The sequence below is a fragment of the Chiloscyllium plagiosum genome, chromosome 16 (assembly GCF_004010195.1).
Source record: "Chiloscyllium plagiosum isolate BGI_BamShark_2017 chromosome 16, ASM401019v2, whole genome shotgun sequence".
NCBI classification, from domain to species: Eukaryota; Metazoa; Chordata; class Chondrichthyes; order Orectolobiformes; family Hemiscylliidae; genus Chiloscyllium; species Chiloscyllium plagiosum.
In genome coordinates, this window is record NC_057725.1 from 50,138,829 (window position 1) to 50,166,277 (window position 27,449).

A 27,449-nucleotide genomic window follows, 5' to 3' on the forward strand; every position below is an offset into this window, starting at 1 on the left:
AAGCTCAAAAAAATTCAACTAAAGTCTGACTGGCAAAAAAAACTATTTAAGTGAGTCAGAGGTGGTTTACTGATTGATACCTGGAATGAGTGGATAATCTTATGAGCAAAGATTGGACAGGCTGAGTTTGTTTTCACTAGAGTTTAGAAAAGCGAGGTGACTTGGTTTAAGTTTATAAGACCCGAAGTGGTAATTTAGGGGACACTGTTCTAAAATTAAAAGGTAGTACATGAGTAGGAAAGATTTGGAGGGATATGAGCCAGGAGCAGGCAGGTGGGATTAGTTGAACCCAAGAGTCTGTTTCCATACTGTATGATGAAAATGAGAAATTATTTTCTGTCAGAGGGCTTTGCATCTTTGGAACACTGCCTCAGATGCCAATGGAGGTAGGGTCTTTCTTTTTAAAGTGAAGGCAGATAGATTCCTGTTAGGTAAGGGAATCACAGGTTATCAGGGATAAAGGGAAATACGGAAATTGGAACACAAACAGATCAGTCATGATCTTATTGAATAGTGGAACAGATTTGAAAAGCTGAATGGCCTATTTCTGCTTCTGATTCATAGGTTTGGTGCATGTAAAGAAGTACCAGTTGGATAGTGATGGCACAAGACTTCAAAAGTCTCATAGTGCATTTAAAGGGCTAGAAATGGTTTATTTGTCCCAAGAATCCCAAATTCTTTAAGTATGAGAAATTATGAAAGAGCCCATGTTCTGTCCAGTCAACAAAATAAAGAAAGATGAGTTTATGTTCAACACTAGGCAAGCCACAGTAACAGCAAAGCACTGTTCTACAGCAGTTGATTAAAAAGCATACCAGAATGCTTTTGGTGCACGGGTGAAGCCCAAGAAAACAACAGACAAAGACTTGCACTAGTATCTCACCTTCCACCACTTCAGGATTTCCCCAAAATGCTTTCCAGGCAATGAAGTATTTTTTAAGTGCAGATACTCTTGCACCCAAATGTACAAAGGAAGCTTCCACTCACACCATGTTATGACCTCTCTTAATGATGTTGGTAGAGGGACAAATATTTGGTTAGGGTATCAGGGATAAACTTCCTGCTCTTCTTCCAGTGACATGGGATACAAATGATATCCACCTGAGACAGATCACAGCCTTACATTAAGAAATTATCTGACAGCACAGTGCAGCTGTTCTTCACTAATGCTCTCAGTACTGCAATGAAATGTCTGCTGAGGTTCAAGTACCTTCCTTAACTCTGAAATGAGGCTTGAACCCATAACCTTCTGACTCAGAGGGAGTCACAGCTGACAACTGGGTTTGTTTCAAAAGATTTTCTGAACAAAGAAAAGTTTGCTTTTCAGTTAAATGCGTAAAAAGTAAAAGATCACCGTAACCAGTAGTAGCTTATTTTGCATGGGAACGAGTCGTCATTGAAAGGGTAGCTTATGACTATGATGAAGTATTGCAGAAAATGTAGCTAATGAGACAAATGGGACCAGAATCAAAAATAAAAATTAGATAATTTCAGATCAACCTGGCTATATGTTTTAGCCATGCTGACTGGTTGGGCGAAAACCTGGCAAATTTCACTATTTGTTCCCCCAGGACAGGAAAAAGAAACTCAAAACTATATACATAAAACTAAATCCAGCTATTTATTGTAAGGAATTGCAAGATTTTCCCTCTCTTTGTCACATTTTACAATGACAAAGACAGTCTTACTTGAAAAATCACAAAAATTAAGTATTTCAAAACTCAAGTATCTGCTTCAGTTTTGTACAGTCACTTTGTTAATCCAGCTCTTATTGCAGAGGACCTTTCTGTTTTACCTAATTTGCTTGCAAATAAATTCACAATTCCCATGTCTTTTCTCCTCTGACTCTGGCCAAGCTTCACAGACATATTGTAATATCTTACAAACACCTTAAATGAGCATAGACATAGAATGTTCTAACCCTCTGAACCACTTGGACAGCCAAAAATATATATTTGCAGTAATTCAAATTAAATTTCCATTGAGTTCACATTTCGATTGTTTCTGCAGGCGTTACTCAGCCCTCTTCTGGACTGCATTTCAATTTCTACTCTGAAACCTGTCTTCAACCTCCAACAGAGTTAGGAGGAGCTTAAGCAACAATCTCATGTGGTAACCTGTTACATCCATCTCCGGTCTCCAAACCATAGATCGTGATCGACTCGTTGACTGCAGAATCCTTGACAGTTGATTCTCAGTCTCAGTCCCCCTTAAACCACTCACATTCCCTCTAAGCTATGCACGCTTGTTGATCATGCTGCTATCACACACAGAACTCAGACTAAGAAAAAAATTACAAAGATCCTTACTATGCCCTGTACAATTGCTGAGTGCCAGAAGATGACTGGGACCCCAGAAACAAATCACAGCCACTGAGGTGACCTCGCATGCCTCTATACTTTAAAACAGCAGAAGTATTCCAGAAGCATGGATACAGAGGCTAGAGTAACATCACAAGCCACAAGATGAGTGCAAGGAGATGATGGGTTACATTATAGGATTATAGGAAATAGATGAAGAGATTCTGGAAAAGTCCCGAAGAATTTGAAAACTGTCACTATGCCCCCTTCAAAAAGGGAAACAGAAAAAAAAAGAAACTGTACACCAGTAAGCCTAACATCTGTCCTTAGGAAAATATTAGTCTATTATAAAGGATGTAATAACCGAACATTTAGAAACACAATATTATCAGTCAGAGTCAGCATGGCCTCCTGAAAGGAAAATCTGCCTGACAAATCTAATTTAGCTATGTGGGGGTAACAAATAGAATCAATAAAGAGAAACCAACCAGTGTATGTCGTATATTTGGATTTCTAAAAGGCACTTGATAAGGTCCTGCACATAAGGCTACAATAACATAAAAGCCTGTGCTGTTAAGGGTAGTATATTAGCATAGATAACAGTTTGGCTAACTCAAAGAAATTTGGATAAAGGGATAATTTTCAGGATGGCAACCTATAACTGGTGAAGAGCCCCTGGTACCAGTGCTGAAGCCACAATATTTACCGTATGTCTTAAATGACAGAAGTGACTGACAAAAACAGGTGGGAAGGCAAGCAGTAAGAATGACACAAGGAGTCCACAGAATGATATATATATAAATTAAATGGAATATAATGTGAGACAATGTGAGGTTATGCACTTTGGCAGGTAGAATAGAAGAGCTGAAAAATGTGTTGCTGGAAAAGCGCAGTAGGTCAGGCAGCATCCAAGGAGCAGGAGAATTGACGTTTTGGGCATATGGGGGGAGGGGAAATGAGGAAGCTGGAGAAATCTGCATTCCTCCCTTGGATTTATCCATAGGAAGAATAGAAGAGTTGGATATTATTTAAATGGGGAAAGACAGCAGAAAGCTGCAGCACAGAACACCTGACAGTTCTTATGCATGAATCACAAATGTTGGCATCAATGTTCAGCAGGTAATAGGGAAGGCAAGTTAAATATCAGTCTTTATTTGACAGGAAATTAAATATAAAAACAAGGAGAGTCTTCCAAAGACATACAAAGCACTAGTTAGTCCACAGCTGGAACATTGTGAAAAGTTTTGGTCCCCTTATCTAAGGAAAATTACCCTGGCTCAGAGGCAATCCAGAGAAGTTTCACTCAGTTAATCTTGGATGGGAAGGGATTTTCTTATGAAGAGAGCTTGAATAGGTTAGGTTGAACTCATTGAAGTTGGGAGAATGAGAGGAGACCTTACTGAAACATACATGATTTTTTGGGGGGCAGTGCTCAACAGGTTAGATGAGATGGGATGGATTAGAGGGCATAGAGTGAGACAGTAATGAATTTGTGGAATTCTTTACCATAGAGATTTGACAAGGTTAAGCCATTTAGTACATACAGGCTGAGATAGTGAGATTACTAATCAGCAAGGGAATCAAAGGTTATGAGGATAGGTAGGAAAGTAGAGTTGAAGGTTATTAGATCAGCCATGATCCTATCGAATGGTGGAGTGGACTTGATAGGCCAAATGATTTTCTTCTGCTCCTGTGTCTAATGGTCTCATGGAAAGCAGTTTTCAGTCTCTCATTGAAAACTCATGACTGGTTCCAAGTGCAAATTTTACGTTGGAGTTCAACCAATTTTAAAACTTCATTAAAAGAATGTTTTACCACTTGGTTGTTTGTGTGTGCATGTTTTAAGGATATAACAACTAAATAGTATCTTTTCACCCTTCTGTCCCTTAAAGAGAGAATAAGAGGTGATGAGATTTACAATGAATTGCAAAAGAAACATGCTTGAGAAAAGCATTCCAATCAAGAAACTGGTTTCCAATTGATGGTGCATTCACAAATTCAAGCTTTGATGCATTTTGCAGAAAATATCCTAATTTCCCCTCTTTTATCAGTTACTACTGAATTGCAAGCATTAAAAAATAAAGTTATGGACTTATCTCGTGTATTGAAAATTGATGTCAAAATGTCAACTAACTTCAAACAGGATGTGGAGGTACCGGTGTTGGACTAGGTGGAAACAGTCAGAAGTCACATGACATCAGGTTTATTTGGAAGCACCAGCTTTCAGTGTGCCGCTCCTTCCTCAGGTGGTTATGATAAGTTATCAAGATAATGGTGCTAAAACAGGATAGTAAGGAAGATTTTACAGACACAGAACAGTATGATGGGGTTACATGTAGTTATTGGTAAGATCTTCCTTACTGTCCTATTCGAATTGAATTGAATTTACTGTCACATGTACCGAGGCACTGTGAAAAGCTTTGTCTTGCGAGCAATACAGGCAGATCACATAGTTAAGTAGCATAGATAATAAATAATAGGTAAAACAGCAGCAAAAACAAAAACACAGGTACAGGCAAATGCTAAGAGTTTGAGAGTCCATTCTAACAACAGTACGGCAGAAACGTTGCAAAACCAGCTGGTGCAAGAGTTCAGGCTTCTGTACCTTCTCCCCGAAGACAGCAGTTGTGGAAAAACATTGCCAGGGTGGGATGGATCTTTGAGAAAGCTGGCGGCCTTTCCTTGACAGCGGGTCTGGTAGATGGATTCTATAGATGGGAGGTTGACCTTTGTGATTGTCGGGGCCGAGTTCACCACTCTCTGTAACCGTCCCCGATCTTAAATGGTATAGTTGCCATGCCAGCTACTGATAGCTCCAGACAGAATGCTTTCTGTGGCACACCTATAAAAGTTGGCAAGGGTATTCGCTGTCATGCCAAATTTCCTCAGCTGCCTGAGGAAGAAGAGATGTTGTTGGGCCTTTGTAACCAGTGCGTCCGCATGAAAAGTCCAAGAAAGCTTGTTGTTGTTGATGACCATTCCCAGGAGCTTGACACTTTCCACTCGTCCCACCTCTGTGGTGTTAATGTGTAGGGGAGGCATGAGTAACATCCTGCCGAAAGTCAATAACAAGTTCCTTGGTTTTGCTGGCATTGAGAGCTAGGTTGCTCTCAGTGCACCATTTTTTCAGGTGTTCCACTCCTGTCTGTAGTCTGTTTCATCGCCATCTGAGATTCGACCAACTATGGTGGTGTCATCAGCAAACTTGTAAATGGCATTAGTCTGGTATTTGATGAAGCAGTCATGGGTAGACAGTGAGTACAGAAGGGGACTGAGTATACACCCCTGGGGGGCTCCAGTGATGATGAAATATTGTCCCCCAACCTTCACTGATTATGGCCTAGTCCAAGATCACCAAGTTTAGTAATCAGTCTCGAGGGGATAATAGCTTGACGGGTGAACTGTAGTCAATGAGTAGGATTCTTACATAGCTGTTCTTGGTGTCAAGATGTTCTCAGGAAGAGCAATGGGCAAATTATATGGCATTTGACGTGCATCTGTTGGTCTGATAGGAAAATTGGAGTGGGTCAAGTGTAGTGGGGAGGCTAGAGTTGATTAATGCCATGACCAGCCTTTCAAAGCACTTCATGACCACCGAAGTTAGGGCCACTGGGCGGTAGTCATTGAGACAGGCTGCAAGAGTCTTCTTAGACACAGGGATGATGTTGACTTTCTTGAAATAGTGGCTTGCTGCAGGGGGAGGCTGAAGATGTCCGAGAAGACTTCTGCCAGTTGATCTGCACATGCTCTGAGTTCACAGCCTGGTACTCCGTCTTGTCCTATTGCTTTCAAAGGAAAACTGATCTGACCTCTGATGCACTGACGGTTGGGATAGTTTGTCAGGACTTGTCAGATTAAGTGTTACCTTTCTGCTGAAATTCTGCTCAAAGCGAGCACAGAAGGCATTGAGATGATCTGGGAGGGATATGTCATTGTCTGCTATCTTGCATCATCTCTTTTTAGAACCTGTGATGTCATTCAGACTTTGCCATAGTTGCCGGGTGTCTGTCTAAGGCTCTAGTTTGGGTTGGTATTGGTCCTTGGCTGTCTTAGTGGCTCTGCGAAGATCATACTTGGATTCCTTATATTTGAATGGGTCTCCTGATCTGAAGGCCTCACGCCCGGTTTTTAGCAGGTTTTGTATGTCCTGGTTCATCCAGGGTTTCATGTTGGGGAACACCCAGATAGACGTCCTCGGTATGCAGTCCTCCACACACTTGCTGATAAAGTCTGTGACGGTGATGGCGTACTCGTCCAAGGTACCTGCGGACTGTTTGAACATGGCCCAATCAGCTGATTCCAGACAATACCGGAGTTGATCCTCTGCCACCTCCAACCAGCACTGGACCTGTATCCGCAAGGGAGTTTTGCCTGTAAGCCAGGAGAAGAAGCAAGGCATTGTAGTTGGAGTTCCCGAAATGAGGGCGGGAGATGGAGTGGTAGGCATCTTTCACAGTGGTGTTCTCCAGAGTGTTAGTGGTGGAGTACAGCACATCCAGAGGATGTAACACCATCACCTTGATAACTTGTTATGATCTCTCTACTTTAATTAGTTTGTACAGTTTTGGATTGCTTGTTACTTTGGTTACACTCTCGGCATGTGAGTCTTACACTTATCATGATATGCCAGCCATTTAGTTTGTGTCCAACACCACCTTGTAATTTTTTTTGTAATAATCCCTCTGGCTCAATTAATTGGATTACAGATCATCCCCTTTACTCAGTATTCAGCTGTTGACACTTCACCCACACCATCTGACACTTTTGACCACCTGCAGAGACTTATTATTCAGCCTATCGACATTCCACTCACACCATTTGTATAATCTTTTGATCTCTCTGCCTATAAATTCAGTGCCTGTATACTCTTCGTCACTTCATCTGACAAAGGGGCAGTGCTCCAAAAGCTTGTGAATACTGACCCAGTTTCAAACAAGAGATCTTCAGCACTGCTTGTTTAAGTCCTTACTTTACAAATTCAATGTAAAATGCCTACTGTGAACTAATCCTCCAAGATGATGTCAGGTGGTTCAAGCTGAGGGAAGCTCCTGCTAAGGATTTTTTGATCTGATACCTGAAATCATGACTTCTGTTTAAATCAAGGAAAGAAATGCGCAGACAACGTAAGCTTGCCCAACTTTGGGTTCCTTACAGACAATGTCACAATTGAGAAAGCAGAACTGTGATCTGCAGGGAAGGGACAGATTAGTCTTATGAATACATTCAAATTGGGCCTGTGGTCCTCCCAATTAACTGATAAGATGCAACACTTCCTAAGCTTGGAAAAATACTGAAAAAAATCAAAGGCAAAGAAAAATGGTTCCAACAGAAAATATCTGTGCATACTTGAGGAGGTAGCAGAAAAACTCAACAGACGATTTCAGGAATTGGATGTAATAGAACAAATCATTATGTTGTCTTAAATCCATTCCTTTAAGTAGAATTAGTGGATTGTCTATCATATACATACCAGGTATTTGATTTACAAAGCAGTGGAGTTGATATGGAGAGAACTATGATAAAAAGACTATAGATCAAGGAACAGTGATTTTTGAGGATTCAAAGACTATGAGAATGAGTAAAATACTCATTCCTACCATTCAGTGTTTTTGAAAATAAAGTTTACGACATACCTTTGTGAGATAGCATTCTCCCAAATAAAGATAATCAAGTTGATGTTGTACCCGCCCCATAGATACTCATTTGATGAACTATGTATGACTAGCAATCTCAAAATACACCTCAAACTTCAAGACTCTGGCAAATAATGTGCAGTCACAAGTGGCACATGGAGCTTTGGTAAGTAGAAGGCAAGGTGAATAATAATATGTACTTGGTTTTAGATTTATATAACTCCACTAGCCCATGTGTTCAATTACTGTGGCCAGATTCTCAGTACTAAAGTGTGTAACATCAAACTTTTTTTTCCATGTGGGAAGGCAATTTTACAAACACATGCTGCATAGTGTGATCTAAACATACAAAGTTATATAACAGCAAACATCCTCGCCACATTGCAGGGAAATCCCAATCTCTGCCAGATGCAAAAACACAATCAAGAATGTTCAATATTAGGTAACACTACTTCCTGCATAAACCACAAACAAAAATATACTTCAGCAACAGATTTTACAAAACACCACCGAAAACGAATCCCTTTCAGGATTCTCCCCAAAGCTCAGTGGATCAGTACACTGACTGCAAGATTGTGGTACAGAGCCTTAAGGAATAAGACAATCCTAGATTCAATTCTGTGTTATGCTGATTAAGCTAACAGGCTGACATATTTGTCCTCAAGTATTCTTGGGCCAGGGAAGAAAGGAAAATGAACCTTTTTCCAGTCAGGACAATTAATGAGTTACTCCTGCTAGAATGTGGGACTGCACCATAATGAATCAGAGGTCATATCCAAACTACAGAGTTCAAAATGTTGCTCAGTCAATGATAGAAGTTAGTTTTAACAAGTAATTTGCTTGGGTTAATTAGCATTCCTGTCTGAGAACCAGATAAATGCAACATCACAATTTGCACAAAGCCACTATCCAACTCTGGATTATTCTGCATTAAAACTAAACATTCAAAAAATGATCTGAGCCATTCAAGAATTACTTCAATTAAAATAAAGTTCAGAATTAAATGGCAGAATTCAAGTTTAAGCATTGCAGGAAAAGAGAGCCAATTTTCTTTGGGATTCAGATCTGTAACAGGCAGCAAAGTACAACATTCTAACAAACAGCAAAATTCAGGATGCTGTAGTCCTTCATCCAGCTGTCTCTAATGTCAACTCATCAACAGATGAAGCTTCATACAGTCCATTCTAACTCCTTACCTCTGGCATCATACATATTAAATAAATCATAGAAATATATTCAAATGGAAGTCATATATATATATATATATATATATATATCAGAAAAAAAAATAAGATTTCTTTCATGAAGTTAGGTGAACAAGGATGAGAGGAGCATGCACACCTATACAGGTGAGCTGAGCCAAATCCCATGTAATTTACCGTGCCATAGAAACTACAGTCAACTTTTTTTGATTAGATTCCCTACAGCATGGAAACAGACCCTTTGGCCCAACCCTCCGAAAAGTAATTCACACAGACCCATTCCCATACTTTATATTTAAACCTAACTAATGCATGTAACACTATGGGCAATTTAGCATGGCCAATTCACCTGACCAGCACATCTTTGGACTGTGGGAAGAAACCAGAGCGCCCGGAGGAAACCCATGCAGACATGGGGAGAATATACAAACTCCACACAGACAGTTGCCCGAGGTGGGATTCGAATCAGAGTCCCTGGCACAGTGAGGCAGCAGTGCTAACCACTGAGCGACCGTGCCACCTTGTTGATTCTAGTTTGTCTCTTTGAGAACAAAGTGTAATTACTGTAAAAAGGTACCCATGACATAAATTAGAATTTAATTTCTGTTAGTGAAAAACATTCAAGGATCTTCAGAAGTTTGTAAATTTCTAATTCCAAATTACAAACTACTTCATCAATTGTACAAAAGCAAATTACTGCGGATGATGGAATCTGAAACCATAAGAGAAAATGCTGGAAAATCTCAGCAGGTCTGGCAGCATCTGTAAAGAGAGAAAAGAGCTGATGTTTCAAGTCTAACTGACCCTTTGTCAGTGCTTTGACAAAGGGTCAGTTAGACTCGAAATGTCAGCTCTTTTCTCTCCTTTCAGAAGTTGCCAGACCTGCTGAGATTTTCCAGCATTTTCTCTTTTGGTTTCATCAATTATACATTTTATTGAAAATTCTTCATTTTCTAAAATACGTTTGGTACTTCGCACATTGAAGTGAAGTGTTGCATACAATGCTGAAAATGTGTTGCTGGAAAAGCGCAGCAGGTCAGGCAGCATCCAAGGAACAGGAGAATCGACGTTTCGGGCATAAGCCCTTGAAGAAGGGCTTATGCACGAAACGTCGATTCTCCTGTTCCTTGGATGCTGTCTGACCTGCTGCGCTTTTCCAGCAACACATTTTCAGCTCTGATCTCCAGCATCTGCAGCCCTCACTTTCTCTCTGTTGCATACAATGCAAGGGTTAATGCTGAGCGCATTAAGCACCACCCAATATGACAATGTCGCATGGAGTCCAGCAGGATAATAGTTTTGAATCTCAAAGGAGTAAGTTTAACATCAAAGTTGACCTCATTGTGTCAGTAACAATGCCTATCATATCAATGTCATTTGTACATAGTTGCAATGAGCTATATCTTGATTAAGACAAGAGTCTCTTCTCATCAGACTGGCTCGTGTATTTTCTCCAACAAATGAGACCAGGAAGGTCCTGTAGATTCCTGTCAGGAAAGAGAATAGTAGCAGCAAACCTTACACCATGATGAACTGTGGTGCTGAGTAATTTTATAACATGTAGCACACACTCAAACCTTTACAGATTGTATTAAATGTTGAATTAAGTGTCAAGTCCTATCTGCCACTATATTTATTAGGTTTGTCCTATTTAGATTTTGACCGTTTGGAAGATTGGAACAAACAGTTTCTAATTGGTGAACAAATCCTACATCTAAACCCTAAGATGTTCTGACACCAAAGTGGATTTTTTCCACTTAAAATATCAAAAACATTTAAATATATATACATAGATATATAAAAATTAAGTTTGAACATACTGCATTTTACTGCAACAAAAGACAAACTAAAATGATGCCATTGTGAGGAACTGAGAGAGATGTAATAAGTTAATTTGATTTTAAAATCAAGTGCAAATTTCTGTTACTGTTCTTTAACTAGTCCACTATCGAAATATCTATTGCCTGTCCAGATTTAGATTTTCTACTGATGAAACAATTGGAGTAACATTTAAAGGGAAATGGAAATAAGACGTTCCAGATCATCTACTGTATTTAGTAATGGTCGTATTTTAATTATATTAAATCTTTGGAACATCAAATATAAACAATTAGAAAATTTTACTGATCCATTTCGTTGATCCCAAAGTTTTTTAAAAAATCACATTCACTCTTAATTGCTTCTTTTTATTGTAGGCCCCACACAAGTATCTAAATTGTGATATCTTTGTTGTTTCCATATTTCTCAAAAACAAGTTTAATTAAAAACAATTTAATTTTAATATATTTATAAACAGAACAATGTTTTTCATTAATTTTTTTTCCATTCCATTATGTCTCACCTACAATATTAATTTCAATGAATCAGCATACTTTAGTATGAAGCACTCTTAACCTCTCCATTGCCACAACAGCAGCCACTATTGATCGGCATATAATGGATCTTTCAGCAAACAACAGAAAAGTCAGATATAAATAAGTATAAAAAGTTTGAAAAAAGTCTGGGAAAAAAAGACAATCTGAGTTGCAGATGTAGGAAAGGAATATTGTCCTTAGAAATTGAATTTGATATTAAAAATCAGAGGTCTTCACTTTTCTTTATGACAAGGTCTCCATCCAAATTGGTAACTTATTTTTCTGTATTCAAATACTGCTGGAATATGTAAAATGGTTTTATTTCAGATTTGCAATTTTAAAATTTTCCCCATTTTATCTTTCAAAGTCGGGTTTGTGTCTTCAAAGAACAGTAAGTGTTTTGTAATAATCGCCCAGGCCTCGTTCCTTGCTTTACAAGTATGCTGCCAGAAACATGGAGAAGCGAAGAAACCATGTACACATTCATCAAACACATTAACAAATAATTAATATCTCGAAGGTGAAAATCCAAACCGAAAACCTATTATTTTCCCTTCCTAAGATGTCGGCGCAACAGCTGCATATGCCAGCAAATCATGTTTCATTTATTTTTTTTCTAATATGTCACTTTATTTTTAAATAGTCTTTGAGGAAGTAGCATCTATAAATATGCTGTTTCCAACCTCTCCACGACAAGTTATTTCACACAACTGGTATTTATTTTATAAATATTTGAAAACTTCAGCATGAAGATTCAAGGCCAGCCCTCTTCAGATGTAAGTTCGGTAAAAGTGAATTCCGGTCATTTATTTTGACATTTGAAGTTTTGCGAGATCCCAGACAGGACTCAAACCCGAGCCGACTTGAAGCAGGTGATTCACTGGCAGCAGTTCTCTCAGCTCATGGGCCGGTAAAAAGGGGTCACCCGGTTCCCTTAACTCGAGCCACAATCCAAGGCCTGCGCTTCAGTCCCGGCCTCTCTCTCTGTCCCCAAGCCTCAGCTCAATCTCTCCACAACTCGGCTCAAACCCTCTATCCCTAAACTCCAGCTCACTCACCTGATTAAACTCTTCATCCGCGTAAATGTCGATCAAATCGGCTCCCTCGGCCATTCCGCCAGCCGCGCCGCGCGCACACGGACAATCAAACCCCCGGACCCCTTTCAGCAACGGACCACACCGCATTGAAGACCCGGACCTTCCTGCCGACGAACAAAGAGCTTACTTCCGCCCCGCTGGTGACAGATGCAAGTAACGTCCGCCCCTTCACTACTCAATCTGTTTTGTACTAAAAGTAAAATTTAATTGTTCTTCTTCCGGCGAGCCAGGAGAAATTTTATGACCTTGGAAGTGGTGAAAGATGTCGTTGGTGCACAGTGTGAGTTAAAAAGTGCAGAAAACGAAGAGCTGGTTTCGGTTGAACTCTCGGGAAGGATATATTGATTTGGAAGGGCTGCTGCAGTGTACTGAGGCGAAAAGGGTTAACTAAGATAGGTTGCATAAACTTGGCTTATGCTCCCTCAGGTCGCAAAGATTCAATCTTACTCAAAAAGAACAAGTTTAGAGTAACAGGGAGAGCTGAATAGGCCGGGGTTTTTTTTTTACCCTGGAGCGTCGGAGGCTGACTGGTGACCTTGCAGCGGTTTATAAAACCATGAGGGGCTTAGACAGGGTGAATAGCCAAGTCTTTTTCCTGGGGTGGGGAAGTCCAAAACTGGAGGACATAGGTTTGAGGTGAGTGGGGAAAGATTTAGAATGGGCTTGAGGGGTAAGTTTTTCATGCAGAGGATTGTGTGTGTGGAATGAGCTGCAAAAGGAATTGGTGGAAGTGGGTACAAATACAACATTTAAAAGGCATCTGGATGGGTATATGAATAGGAAGGGTTTAGAGAGTTATGGGTCAAATGCTAGCAAACGAGACTAGGTCATATTGGGATGTCTTGTTGGCGTGAACAAGTTGGACCAAAGGATCTGTTTCAGTGTTGTATAACTGACTGTAATTGAGAACTTCAGTGCAGTAACCAAAGATGTCTAAGAGTCGAGGGTGCAGAGGAAATGAATATCTATCATTAGGGAAACGAATGCAGCTAAGGGTGGTGAGATGAATAACCGTGGATGCTGAAGACGGAAATACACAAATATGAAAATTGCTGGAGAAACTCACTAGGTCTGGCAGCATCTATGGAGAGAAAAGAATTATCATTGAGTCCAGTGACTGTCCTCAAAAGATGCTGCCAGACCTGCTCTGTTTCTCCAGCAATTTCTGATTTTGCCTGTTAAAGCCTAATATCTTCCAGTCCTGATAGGTTGTGCACTAAATTATCAAAAGCAGCTTCAGAGAGAATAGGTATACTGGTAGTAATATTCCAATAATCCTTAAATTATTGTCCTAGAGGATTGGAAAACTGTCAATGTAACATTCATTCAGAAAGGGAAGGAGACCAAAAACATGATCCTGCAGGCAAATTAGATTAGTATCTGTTTTTGGGAAAATGTTGGTCTATTAGAAAGGATGCAATAGCAGAGAATTTAAAAATACATAATAATATAGTTCAGCAGAGTCAGCATTGCTCATTGAAAGGGAAATCATGCCATACAAATTTATTAGAATTTTTTGAAGTGGTAAAAGTAGGATAGATAAAGGGGTACTGAATTCCCAAAGGCGATTGACAAGGTGCTGCACAGAAAGCTACTCAATAAGGGCACTGTGACATTGGGAGTCGTGTATTAGCTTGCACAGAAAATTGACAAACTATTAGAAAAGAGAGTTGAGATAAAGGGGACATCTTCAGGAATGGCAACCTGTAATTCGTGGAGAACCCAAGGTGTTAGTGCTGGGTCCACATTTATCTACAGGTTTTGGTATTTGGCAGAAGTTAATTTTGTCGATGACACGAAAGTAGGTGAGGATGTTAGTCAACAGAGGGATATTGGCAAGTTGTGAGTGGGCTGAAACTTGGCAGATGAAATATAATGTGGGAAAATGCCAGATTATGCACAAACGTATTGAAATGGGGAAAGACTGCAGCACAAGGGGATTTGGATGTTCTGATGTATGAATCACAAAAAGCTAGCATCCACATTCAGTGAGTAATAAGACAGGCATCGTGGACTGTTAGCCTTTATTTGAAAGTGAATGAGGTTAGGGAAGTGATAAAATGATCAAGATACTCAAGATTACACCTCAAATACTGCAAACGTTTTGGCCCTTTATCTAAGAATATATGCTGGCATTGAAGGCAGTCTAGAGAAGGTTAATTTAGTTAATCCCAGGTCTGGAGAGAATTTCTTATGGGAAGAGGTTGAACAAACTAGGTTTTTTTCCGTCACTGGAGTTTAGAAGAATGAAATATAAAAGATTGTTAGGAGGTTTGACAGGTGTGAATAGGTTGTTCACTATGTGAGAGAATCTAGGACTGAGGGAGGAGGGGCAGGGGGCATCATCTCAATGTAAGAGAAACCAAGTCAAGACAGATGAGGAAGTATCTGTGGAACTCTTTACCTCGGAGAGTTGACGAGGCTGTGTTATTGTTCAAAGTTGAGAGAGATTTTTAATCAAGGGTTCTTGGGAAAAGGGCAGGAAAGTGGAGTGAAGGATTATCAGATCAGCCATGATCATTTGGTATTTCTTCTTGCAGGGTCTCCAAAGCGAGATGTCACAATTCTGCATAATGAAAATGAGGATATTTGTGAACCACTTTTTCCCCACAGGAAATGGTAGTGGAAATCTGAAGTTCACTTCCTCAAAAGTCTATGGTTATCGTTGTTTCATTAAAAATCTTGAAAATAAGATTTTATTTTTTTGGTAAGAGTTATGCAATCAAGGTGGTCAGGTAACTGTAATTAAATTATTAGAAGTCTTTGACTGAATAGCATACTCCTGTTTCTATATTGTGAAAGAAAGAGGAAACATTCTCGGCAGAATTAAATTTAAATTGCAATGGGCGCAATTTTCTCTTTACCTGCATTTGTGGCGAGTTGGTGCTTGTGTATTCTGGTGGCTAGTTTCCTGCACGATGTAATGTTTGCTGTAGTCCTTGCAGGGTATTTTGATTATGATGTTCGTTCTGCTGGTTATTGGTACTGGGTCCTTTAAGTTCATCAGGAGCTGTTTCAGTGTGGTGGTAGGTTTATGGCCTACCATGATGCTTAGGGACTGGAGTAGTCTGGTCGTCATCTCCAAGATATCTTTAATGTATGGCAAGGTGGCTACTTTCTGGGCATATTGTGTAGGAATCGGCAGACTGCGCTTAATCGGGTACCCGTTGTTCCTGTATACGTTGTACAAGTGCTCTTCCTCGGCTTCTCATAATTCCTGGGTGCTGCAATGTGTTGTGTCTCATTTAAATAACGTCCTGATGCAGCTCAGTTTGTGGGTGTTGGGATGATTGCTCCTGTAGTTGAGTATCTGGTCAGTGTGTGTGGCTTTCCTGTAAATGCTGATCAGTAGCTCTCCATTGGCTTTGCGTTCTACTGTGACATCTAGGAAGGGGAGTCTATTGTTTTTTTTGTAACTTTCATACCAGTGAGGATGTTGTTTATGTGTTTGTGTTTCTTCTAATTTGTTTTCTTTTGTGATGGCAGAGGTGTCATCCACATAGCCGACCCAAAGCTTGGGCTGGATTATGGGAAGGGTTGTTCGTTCTAACCTCTGCATAACTGCTTCTGTTAAAAGTCCTGATATTGGTGTTCCCATAGGTGTCCCATTGATTTGTTTGTAGGTCTTGTCATTGAGGGAATGAAGTCAGTAGTGAGGCACAGGTCTACTAGTTTGAGGATGCTGTCCGTGCTGACAGGTGTTCGTGTCCTTGGTTCGTCTAGCAGTGAAGCCAGTATTTCTTTGGCTCAGGTGATGTTTATTGATGTGATTAGGGCTGTCACATCGAAGGAAACCATAACATCAAAGACACCAAGGTAGAGGACGATGAGGTTAAGGAATGCCTGGGTGGAGTGGATGGGGTAGCTTGAGTTCTTCTACTAAGTATTTCAGTTTGCGTTGCATTTCCTTTGCTAGTCTGTATGTCGGTGTACCGGGAAGTGGGTCTGAGGGGTGGCCCCTTGTTTATGTACCTTTGGTAATCTGTTGAAATGGGGTGTGTTGGATCCTTCGGGTTTCGTTCTTTGGGGGTCTGTCTTGTTAATTTCACTGCCTTGTGAAGTTTCCTCAGGGTTGCGATAATACAGTTTTCTCACTGTCGAATCGGGTCATCACTACCTGTTGGTAGGGATTGGTGTGAGGACTTATCGCAGAAGCAGTAATGCAGAGGTTAGAATAAACGGCCCTTCCCATAATCCAGCACAAGCTTTGTCATAAAACGCAATAGATTAGAAGAAATCCACAAACACATAAGCAACATCCTTACCGGTATAAAGTTCACCAAAGAGGAGGAGAACAATAACCGACTCCCCTTCCTAGACATCACAGTAGAACGAAAAGCCAATGGAGAGCTGCAGATCAGCATAAACAGCAAAGCCACACACAGTGACCAGATACTCAACTACAGTAGCAATCATCCCAACACCACAAACTGAGCTGCATCAGGACATTTAAACGAGCCACAACACATTGCAGCACCCAAGAACTAAGACAAGCTGAGGAAAAATACCTGTACAACGTATTCAGGAACAACGGGCACCAGGTAAGCACAGTCCGCTGACTCCTATACAACAAACCTAAACAAGAAGAACAACAGCCCAGAAACTCGAGCCACCCTGCCATACATCAAAGACATCTCGGAGACAACAACCAAACTACTCCAGCCCATAAACCTACCAGCACACTGAAACAGCTCCTGATGAATTTAAAAAGGACCCCATACCAACAACCAGCAGAACAAATGTCATATACAAAATACCCTGCAACAAACATTACATCAGGCACAAAACTCACCACCAAAAAACATGACCAACTATCATTAGTATCCATACATAAACGAAGAGGAACACCAGTTTGACTGGGTCCAGCCTGGAACAGGCTAAACAAAGACACGCACAGGAATTCCTAGAGGCTTGGCATTCAAACCAGAATTCCATTAACAAACATATCGATTTGGACTCCATTTATCAACCTCACTGAAAAAGAACTGGAAGTGATATCACCCCAGAACAGACCAAAACAGATAAGTAGAAATCACGACAGACACCAGCACTTCATTGGAGGCTCACTGACAAATGTTACTTAGTATGATGATAAAATGTCTGAGAACGAATCTACCAGCTCACCGAGCAAACATACAACCTGATACAGTTGTTTTTCTATAAAGCTGTAATTGGCACAATATAACATCACAATACTTAATGTAAAGATGAGAAGTTGGAAATTAAAAACATTAGAAGTGTAATGTAGGTCATTTATGGAAAAATGTTCAGTTTTAATTAGAGCCCTTGATGTTTAAAATAATGGTCTAGAATGCATTGCTTGAAAGGATAAAATTAGATTCAATGTAATCTGGTTAATAGGTCTAATTAGATGTGTCTTTCATAAACCTGCAGAAGCACAATGGGCTGATTTACCACCTTCCATAAAATTAAAATCTAAAACTACACTTCCATTCAACAATGCTAATCTACCACATGTCCTCTATTCTACTGAAATTGGTGTAAACTTCAGCTATCTGGTCCCTAATCTTTACATGCAGTCCTTAAATGGACCTTGTCTTTGCAATCCTCTGAACAACCTCCTTAAAATGTGCTTCAACTACAATATTTCACAACTGGCTTGTCTACTTTTATCTGTATTGAATGGATGCAATGTGAATGTTTAAAACCTATGCAAGTTAATTTTGTTTTAAAACCTAACTCATTCATTGGTTTCATGATTAAAAGTATAGATAATAAAGCCAAAATGTGTCAATACATTTTCAGAATTATGAAAGTAAGTACTTCTAAAGAGAAGCTATTTCTTTTATTTGAGGAGTTGATGAGAACCCTAACCTGTCATTGAACACAGGGATGGGGGAGTAGGTCATTCTGCTCCTCAAGCCTGTTGGGCCATTTTAGATCATAACTGATTAATACCATATAACCTCATGATTCTTGTACCTATGATTAATAACTAGCAATAAATCGATCTCTGTTTTGAACTTAATGATTAAGTTACCACAGTTCTCTGGGGTAGAGAATTTCAAATGTTCACCACATTGAGTGAAGAAGTTCCTCCTCAACTCAGTCCTAAATTGCTTACCTTTTATTCTGAGGGCGACCTTGGTTCTATTTTTCACAGCTGGGAAAACCATTGTTTCTGAAGCAACTCCACCTATTTAAAAATTTTGTAAGTTTCTGTGAGATTGTTTTGTATTCTTCCAAAATCCAGAGAATTCAGATCCAGCCTCTTCAGTTCCTCCTCATCGCACAGTCCCACCATTCCAGAAGTCAGTTTAGTGAACCCCTGCTGCTTTCTCTCAATGGCAAGTATATCTTTCCTTAGCAACAGGACCACCACAGGACACAATATTTCAGGTGTGGTCTCACCAGTATTCTCTCCAAGTGAACCAAGATTTCTTTGATCCTGTACTCATCATCTTGTGACGAAAGCTAACATACCATTTGCCTTGCAAATTGTTTTCTGCACTTGAATGCTAGCTTTCAATGGCTTATTCATAAGCACATTTAGGCCCCTTTGGAAAGTGACACTTTCCATCCCTCATCATTTAAGAAATACTTTGCATCTTTGTTCCTCCTACCAAAGTGAATAACCTCACACTTAGCCACATTTTATTCCATCTTGTCCACTCACTCAACCTAAATAAATTGTTCTGCTTTCATTTTGTTTCCTAAGCTCCTGCATGGGATTTTACCAAAAGCCTTCTGAAAATCCAAATACACCACACTACATCACTGGTTCCCTACTACTGACTCTGCAATGAACATCTTTAAAAATATTACATTAGGCTTGTTAAGTATGATTTCCCCTTCATAAAACCATGTTGACTGTCCAATCAGACAATTATTTTCTCAGTATCTAGTCACCACATTCTTTGTAATAGATTCTAGTATTTCCCCTACCACTGCAATTATTTCTATTGTTCCCGGTTTTCTCCTTTCCTCCTTCCATAAACAGTGGGATGACATATGCAACTTTCTGAACTACAGACACCATTGCAAAATTAATCAAATTTTGTAACATGATCATCAAGATATCTTTCAACGCTCTTGGGTGAAGGTTATAGGGTCCCCATGATTTGTCAGTTTTCAATCCATTAATTTCTTCAGTACAATTTGTTTTCCTAATACTAACTACTTTCAACTCCACAATTTCATTCAGCCCTTGAATGATTATTTCAAGAAAATGTCTTATGACGTCCTCTGTGAAGATTTATTTAATTAACTTCTCTCCCTGATAGAAATACATAAAGTTATGAGAGACATGGATAGTAGATTCTTTCCCAAGGTTGAAATGCAAAATACTTGGGGCATAGATTTAAGGCGAGGGGGGGAAGAGTTTTAAGGCCATGTGTGAGGAATGTTTTTTTGTTTACACAGAGGGATGTAGGTGCCTGGAACACACTACCAGGAGAAGTGATAAAGCAGAAATGTTATCAAATTTTAAAAATCATTTAGACAGACACATGAACAAGCAGAGAATAGAGGGATACAGACCATGTGCATGCAGATGGGGTTAGTTTAGAATAGCATCATGGTCAGCAGACGTGGGCTGAAGGGCCAGTTGCTAAGTTATATTGTTCTTTCTTAAGACTCCTGGATTGAACTGTAATGCAATGTCTGCCACTATCAGATTCCATACTAGATGTTTCTTGCCTGCCAACTCAGATGACTGGCAACCATTGTAGGTTAGAAAGAACACATTGGTGTTTGATATAAATTTCTCACTTACTTAAAAACAGCATATGTTAAGATTGAGTGCAAAGACTCTTCTTTGGAATATTTCCAAAGGGTCTTTGAACTTAAAATGTTCACTAATATTTCCTCCTGTTACTCAACAATATTTTTCTTTGCCTGATTGTGCCTCTGAATGGTGTGTTTGGAAAATCTGTGAGACCATAAACTATAACTTCGTTCATTTGCTTTAGTTTATTTAAATGAGGTTAATAAAATATAGATTGAAATTTTATTTTTCCTTGACATACACTTTACTGGGGTTGATGGACTTGCCTGCTGAAATCCATCCTAGCTCAACAGTAGTTGCAATATAAATAACAACTGTGCTAAATTTGAGATATGTATGCTTGAAACAGTGTAACTTCTAACTCAAAAAGCAAGAGAGACCTCGGTGAATATGTTTCTATCTGTGTGCAATATCTTCACTGTATTGTGATTGGTAAGTGACTCTCTGCACACAGGATTAGAAAGACTACTTCATGCTTAATGATAACCTGGTCAAAAATGATAAAACTGGGGAAATCTGTTTGACTGCTACGATCTAAATTCAGTTATTTTGACATATATAAATAATCAAAGGAATAAATAAGATAGGGCTGGATAAATATCCATCCTGTTACTTTCCAGGTTCTTAACCTGTCCAGACAGAGTGTTATCCGTGCCATACTTGGTGCTTGTTCTGTCCGAGCATATCGTGGAGATATTCCTGATGATGAAATGAAAGACATCTTTCAGATACTGCTGCCTCCATGGGAAGAACGAACCAACGAACCACTAGATACAAAGCGAGCACGCCTCCTCTATGAGAGCCGCAAGCGGGGAATGCTAGAGAACTGCATCATACTGAGGTAAAAATGACCTTGAATTTGAAGATGGACTTATTCTCTGGCTTATCACCTGCTTTAGTATGTGATTATCTGGTGATGGCATCATTATTTGTTTATTATATTTTTCTCCAATTGTTTCCAGTGCCATTTAGCTTAATTAGGCATTCAACCCATCTAGTTCCGACCTGAGACAACCGTTTGGACCTTTCTTTTTTGAAGGCTCCTCCTGAGATGTTCTCAAGGACTGTTTGATTTTGGGGTGGTTACTTTTTCATTCTCACTAACTCATTTATTTGGTGATGCTGTCAAGTACCAACATTATCTTTTGCATTTAGAACATAGAAAAAAAACATAGAAAAGTACAGAACAGAACAGGCCATTTGGCTCACAATGTTGTGCTGAGATTTAATCCTAATGTAAAATATAGTAACTTAACCTACGCACCCCTCAATTCATTGCTGTCCATGTGCATGTCCAGCAGTCACTTAAATGTCCCTAATGACACTGCTTCCACCACCACCGCTGGCAACACATTCCATGCAATCACAACACTCTGCGTAAACAACATACCTCTGACATCTCCTTTATACCTTCCTCCTAATATCTTTAAACTATGACTCCTCGTGCCAGTCAATCCTGCCCTGGGAGAAAGTCTCTGGCTATTGACTCAATCTATTCCACTCATTATGTTGTACACCTCGATCAGGTCTCCTCTCTTCCTCCTTCTTCTACAGACAAAATGTAATATTGTTCTCACACTGAAGCAGATTTTGAATTATTCATCAATATCCTCAATAACTGTGAACCCTTTGTTAAAATCCCAACTCACAAGCATTAATTACATAGTATTTAAGACTATAAGAACATAATCAATAAGTACAGGATTACACCATTTGGTTCCTTGAGCATGCTCTGCCATTGAATAGGATCATAGCTGATCCAACATTCTAACATCTACTTTCCTGCCCTTTCCTCATAATCCTTGATTCCCTTACTGATCAAGAATTTTATCTTTCTCAGTCTTAAATGTACAAAAGGACTCTACCCAATAGTTATCTGTGGCAAGGAATTTCGAAGAAGAAATTCCTCCTCATCTCAGTGTTGTATTCAAGCCCCTTTATTCTGAGACTATGCTTTCTGATCTGGACTCTCCCTTGAGAGGAAACATTTTTCCTGTCCAGCCCTTAAGAATTTTATATATTTCAGTGAGATCACGTCTCATTCTAAATTCCAATGAGTCGCATCCCAATCTGTTTAACTTTGGCCTATAGGACAATCCCATTAGGCAAACTGACATAAGTTAACAAAAATACTTTTGTTTAAAAGTAACTGATACACATTCGATAGGTGGACAGACATCACCTTAAACATAGCTTCCAGATTGGTGAGCTCACTGTGAATGCATTTCCATGACACATACATAAAACTGGAAAAATTCAAATCAGTTAAATCCTATTTATTAGTATTTTCTCAATCTCAGATATAAATTCAAAATTGACAGTAGTGATTACAGCAGCATCCACCACTTTCCCCCTGGTTACAGAAGTTGCTGGAACTACACAAATTTACAAGTAATTTATTACCTCTTATATAATTTTTCCTCAGATCCAAATTACCTCCTTTGCTGATAGGTTTAAAACTGTTCTCTCTCCTTGACAGCCTCCTTCTCCACTCCTCTCATTTCTTCAACTTTCACCTCACCCCAATCTCATATCTTGCAACCTCCTTTTCCCATATCCCTTGTACAACCACCTATCCCCAACATGCCTTTTGCAACCTCCCCCTTCCTGCTAGAGCCCCGTAAACCCTCCTGCAGCCTGCACTTCCCAAATCTGGAAAATAGGTATCCTATCCCAACCAAAGGAGGCAATAATCACTTCTCTTTCCCATCCTGGTCATTGGTTTCCTGGACCTGGGCCCATCCCCACCCTTTGGACCTCCACACCTTCCTGGACTCTGGCACCACTCTCACAGCTTAAAGTGAAATAAAACAGAACATGCTGGAAACCTTTAGGTCAGGCAGTGTAAATCAATAAGCCCTGTATTACGACACCATTTAAGTAATCTGCTGCATAGTACAATGGCCATCGCGTTATGTAAGATAATAACACATTGCAACATATTATGCCTAATTTTTTTATTTCAGTTTCTTTGCCAAAAAATATCTGAACAAAATGACAGAGAACCAGTTGAGCTTGTACGATAAACTGATAAATCAACCGAGCAATGACTGGGACATTTACTATTGGATAACTGGTATGTACCTATCCAACTATGCTCAGTCTTCCCTATCTCCATCTGAAATTAGCAGGTAAACTAATTGTTGTTAGGTAATTAATTGGCTTCAGAATCTTTTATATTTTAAATTACTTCAAAGGTAATTTCCAATCTCTTAACAGTTCAATGGATAAATTTGGCATGTTGTAGTTTTAATGCGTACAGAATAAAACAAAAAATCTCTGGTCTGCACTGATGGCTGATAATTTGGGTATAAATTTAAAGCATTACAATTAGTTTATTGTCTCCATCCTCAAAGGGAAGGAGAATACCACTGTTGATTTGCACAATTAGAAAGATGACAAAGTGCCAAGGACTGGGAACTCCTGGATAGCACTGAAGCAAATGTTAACAGAATCAGTTGAGGATTAGCTAATCCAGACGAGATTTGCTAACTCACCATGTGCTGCAAATAAAACTAATTTTGCCTGGCTGCAACCTAAAATTGACCATTAAAGATGTCCAAGTTCTTATATGTAAAGAAAACAATGTTTAGTGTTGCTGTAATGTTTATTGTATCTGTAGCTTGTTTTATAGATTTTACCCAGGTATTTGTATCATTAAAAGTAGATACCCATTGTCTAAGCACACAAATGAAGATAATGGAAGGAGTGTTGAAGACGATGAAGCATCAGAACCTAAAAGAATGTCTTTAGGAAAGGGTAGAAATTCACCCTGCACACACAACCCATTTTTAAATTTCTGTTCAGAATGTGAAATGTGCTTGTAGGCTGAAGCAGGCATTGGTTCAATTTGAAATCTGAAATGTGAATCTCTGATATCTGTTTTTATCTTCACTCAAACAGAAACCAAGCCAACTCCTCCAGAATTTGATAATGAAGTAATGACTTTGCTGAAGGAGTTCACTAAAAATCGCAACATGGAACACAGGATAGGGCAGCCTGCTCTTGATTATCTCTTTGAGAAGAAAAATTAAAATTGAATTATTTTGCCCATATAAGGACTGCTGATTCTCCAGGGTTTTATTTAACTGATCTATAGTAAAAATAAACAGAAGGTACTATGTTCAAATATTACCTAGATCCTGATTAAGAAAAGTGATTTTTGAGGTGAATGAATAACTATCTATTTTTTCATAGAATGCTAGGCTGTTGGGATCTTATCCAGTAAAGTTTCAGCCCTTGAAATTGGAGTAGTTGTGTTTTGGAACTTAGTGTTTTGTCTTAATATTCATCACCGAATAGGAGCTCTTTATGGCCTTATATTTTAAAAAAATGTTTAAGTTGATATCTAAAAACTAAATAAACCAGAGAAATGCAGACCAGTGTGTACAGGACACACAGATTAGATACTCAATTACAGGAGCAATCATCCCAATACCCATAAATGGAGCTGCGTTAGGACATTATTTAAACGGGCCACAACACACTGCACCACCCAGAAACTAATAGCAGCGGAAGAAAAATTATCCAGCGTAATCAAGAACAATGCATACCCGATAAACACAGTCCACCGATTCTTAAACAACAAACCCAAACAAGACACAAATGCCCAGAGACTTTACCTACACTACCATACGTGAAAGACATCTCAGTGATGATTAACAGACTACTCTGACCCCTTGGCGCCATGGTGGCCCACAAACCTACCAAAACACTGAAATAACAACTGATGTACCTAAAGGACCCTGTATCAACAACCAGCAAAACAAATATCATATACAAAATATGTTGCAAGGACTACAACAAACACTACATCAGACAGACAGGAAACTAGCCACCAGAATACATGAGCACCAGCTAGCCATGACCAGCTATCAATAGTATCCTTACAAACAAAGAAGGTCACCACTATGACTGGGACAACACATCCATCATGGGACAGGTTAAACAGAGACACATACAGGAATTCCTAGAGGGCTGGCATTCAAACCGGAACTCCAACAATAAACACAATGATTTGGATCCCATTTACTGACCTCAGAAAATGGACCAGAAATGATAGCACCACCCGCCTTAATAGACCGGGACACCAGCGCTTCAACGAATGCTCACTGATGATGCTACCTTGCAGGATGACGAAATGTTTAAGAACAAACCTTCCAGCTCAGTGAGTAAACTTACAACCTGAGCTACATATCTTCTCAAACTGCAAATAAACCTACTTTCTAAAAGATAGTCCTGATTTACTAAACTATGCGAGATCCACCTGTGATCTGTTGTTGAATCTCAGAAGAGATTAATGTCTGGTATTTGTACTGTAACCCATACCACTATCCAATCACAAATTAATTATAGACCCATAAACTCCTCCTCCAACAGCATGCTCCAAAAGTGTGCCCTCAAGATGTCAAGGGCAACAGCTGCTTGGAATTAGACTGTTTTTCCTCGCTGTCACTTACTTACTTAAAAATCTGAAATCCCCTCTCAGTAACACTGCAGATGTCCCTACACTGCAAGTACTTCAGAGGTTCAAGAAAGCTGCTCACCATCTCCTTTTAAAGGGCTTTTAGGTATGGCCAATATATTTTACCTTAGCCAGTTCCACCCACATCCTACAATTATATTTTAAGAGTTATAGCACAAAAGGAGAACAATCTCTGCTGGCCAAAAAAAAAATTCTCCATTCATTTTTTTTCCCTAATCAACCTGTTCAGAGGAGATGTTATACACCGCTGGTGCAAGTGGGACTTCAACCTTGGCCTTTTGATCCAGGGGTAGGGTCATCTTACAGTTTTTTGTAACCTTATATTAAATTCATATCCAGTACTTAATAGTGAACAAGGGAAATAGGTCCCTTGCTCCTAACCACAACTAAAATTCAGAGAATGAAAAGGCTAAAGTTAATCATAGCTGTCTTTGTACAGCCTAATAGGTGTGTATCCAGATGCTTATAACAAAGACCTGTTCAAAGTATTAAAAGGCTTTAGCCACCATCAGGTCTGCATAATTGAAAAAGAAAGAGAAAGTGCTTGGCTTGAAGTCAGGTAGGTGCTTGCCTACCTGAAAATCTGCAGGAATAGAAAAGCAACATTTTAGTACACAGGGTTATATTACCAATATGGGAAATCTCTTCGATTTCTCATCTCATTTTTTCTAGAACCATCATAACCAGGTTTGAATATGTGGAATTAAAATTAGATGTTTGCCCACAGCTATATTGGGAATTGGCACAAAATCTGTGTATCCAGTACTGAATCCTTCCTGTTAGTAAATAGCTGTGAAAAGTACTATAAAACAACCAGAAATTTAAATCGAGACTTTGTAATACAAAAATATATAAAATTGCTCTATCATCTAAGCATCCTTAAGACTTAAAATTTATTCCTCTTCAGAAAATCCCATTTCCCTCTAGAACTAAATTTCAAATCAACCTTGTGCAAATAAATCATTTAGCAGAATTGATACCATAATGATGTCATTCACTGCAGAGCACAAAGCTTGAACAGATAGAGGTTCGACACCCATTCCATGCAATAAGCTCAACTCCGAATCTGAGCAAAACTGAATGCAGAATATTGGCATCTCAAAATCATTGACTACAGGGGGCAAAAGCAATTGCATGATGGATCATGTGAATATTCTTGGCTGCAGGTCTTAGAAAAGATAGACATAGAAACCTACTGAAATTTCCCCACAAAACTAAAAGTTAAATTGTAAAAACAACAATGTTGTTTGATTCTTTTGATAAACTGCGAATAACTCCAGATGGTGGAAATGTCTTGGTAACCCAAACAAAGGATGCATCATTCCAGTCACTTCATGTGTAGAGCCTAAGTAAAATAAAAGTTAAATACAATAATAGTACATAACACTCCCAATATCAAAAGGAGACACTCCTGCCTCGATCAATACACTGAACAATGGTTCTTACTCATTTAAAATGAAGTCGGTGCACATAATTAAGAGTTAATCAGGCAAAAGCTATTAAATAAATTTATGCTGAATTCAACATGACAATCCAACAATGAAAGGATATGTTTATTTAATCCATGAAGGAAAAATAACTGGTGGTACTGGTGAAAGTGGGTGGTGGAGTGGGAGGGGGGGAAGGAGTGG

At 39.2% G+C, this 27,449-nt stretch overlaps 3 protein-coding genes across 7 annotated transcripts in view; 1 reads left to right on the forward strand and 2 right to left on the reverse strand.

Moving 5' to 3' along the window:
• Positions 1–12,644, reverse strand: part of LOC122557886 (cleavage and polyadenylation specificity factor subunit 6-like) — an 88,042-nt gene extending 75,398 nt beyond the window's left edge. Inside the window, exon 1 of the mRNA XM_043706066.1 lies at positions 12,548–12,644. Within this exon, the coding sequence (XP_043562001.1) occupies positions 12,548–12,601 (54 nt within the window). The 5' untranslated portion in view covers positions 12,602–12,644. The remainder of the gene's footprint in view (positions 1–12,547) is intronic.
• A 97-nt stretch (positions 12,645–12,741) lies between these two features.
• Positions 12,742–24,467, forward strand: sdhaf2 (succinate dehydrogenase complex assembly factor 2). Of its 3 annotated transcripts, XM_043706067.1 has the most exons (6): positions 12,742–12,866; positions 15,127–15,321; positions 18,801–18,894; positions 20,954–21,174; positions 23,300–23,409; positions 24,237–24,467. In XM_043706067.1, exons 2-6 carry the CDS (start codon positions 15,242–15,244, stop codon positions 24,365–24,367), a joined length of 636 nt encoding a protein of 211 aa, XP_043562002.1. In that variant the 5' UTR covers positions 12,742–12,866; positions 15,127–15,241; the 3' UTR covers positions 24,368–24,467. The 3 variants fall into 3 exon arrangements, with proteins under 3 accessions (XP_043562002.1, XP_043562004.1, XP_043562003.1); XM_043706069.1 differs by lacking the exon at positions 15,127–15,321; XM_043706068.1 differs by lacking the exons at positions 15,127–15,321; positions 18,801–18,894.
• Positions 24,468–27,078: 2,611 nt separating this feature from the next.
• The window catches only part of LOC122557888 (transmembrane protein 80-like), a 17,480-nt gene continuing 17,109 nt past the window's right edge, over positions 27,079–27,449 (reverse strand). For all 3 annotated transcript variants that reach the window (XM_043706073.1, XM_043706074.1, XM_043706070.1), the window contains one exon: positions 27,079–27,163. In XM_043706073.1, coding sequence (XP_043562008.1) covers positions 27,151–27,163 — 13 coding nt within the window. In that variant the 3' untranslated portion in view covers positions 27,079–27,150. The remainder of the gene's footprint in view (positions 27,164–27,449) is intronic.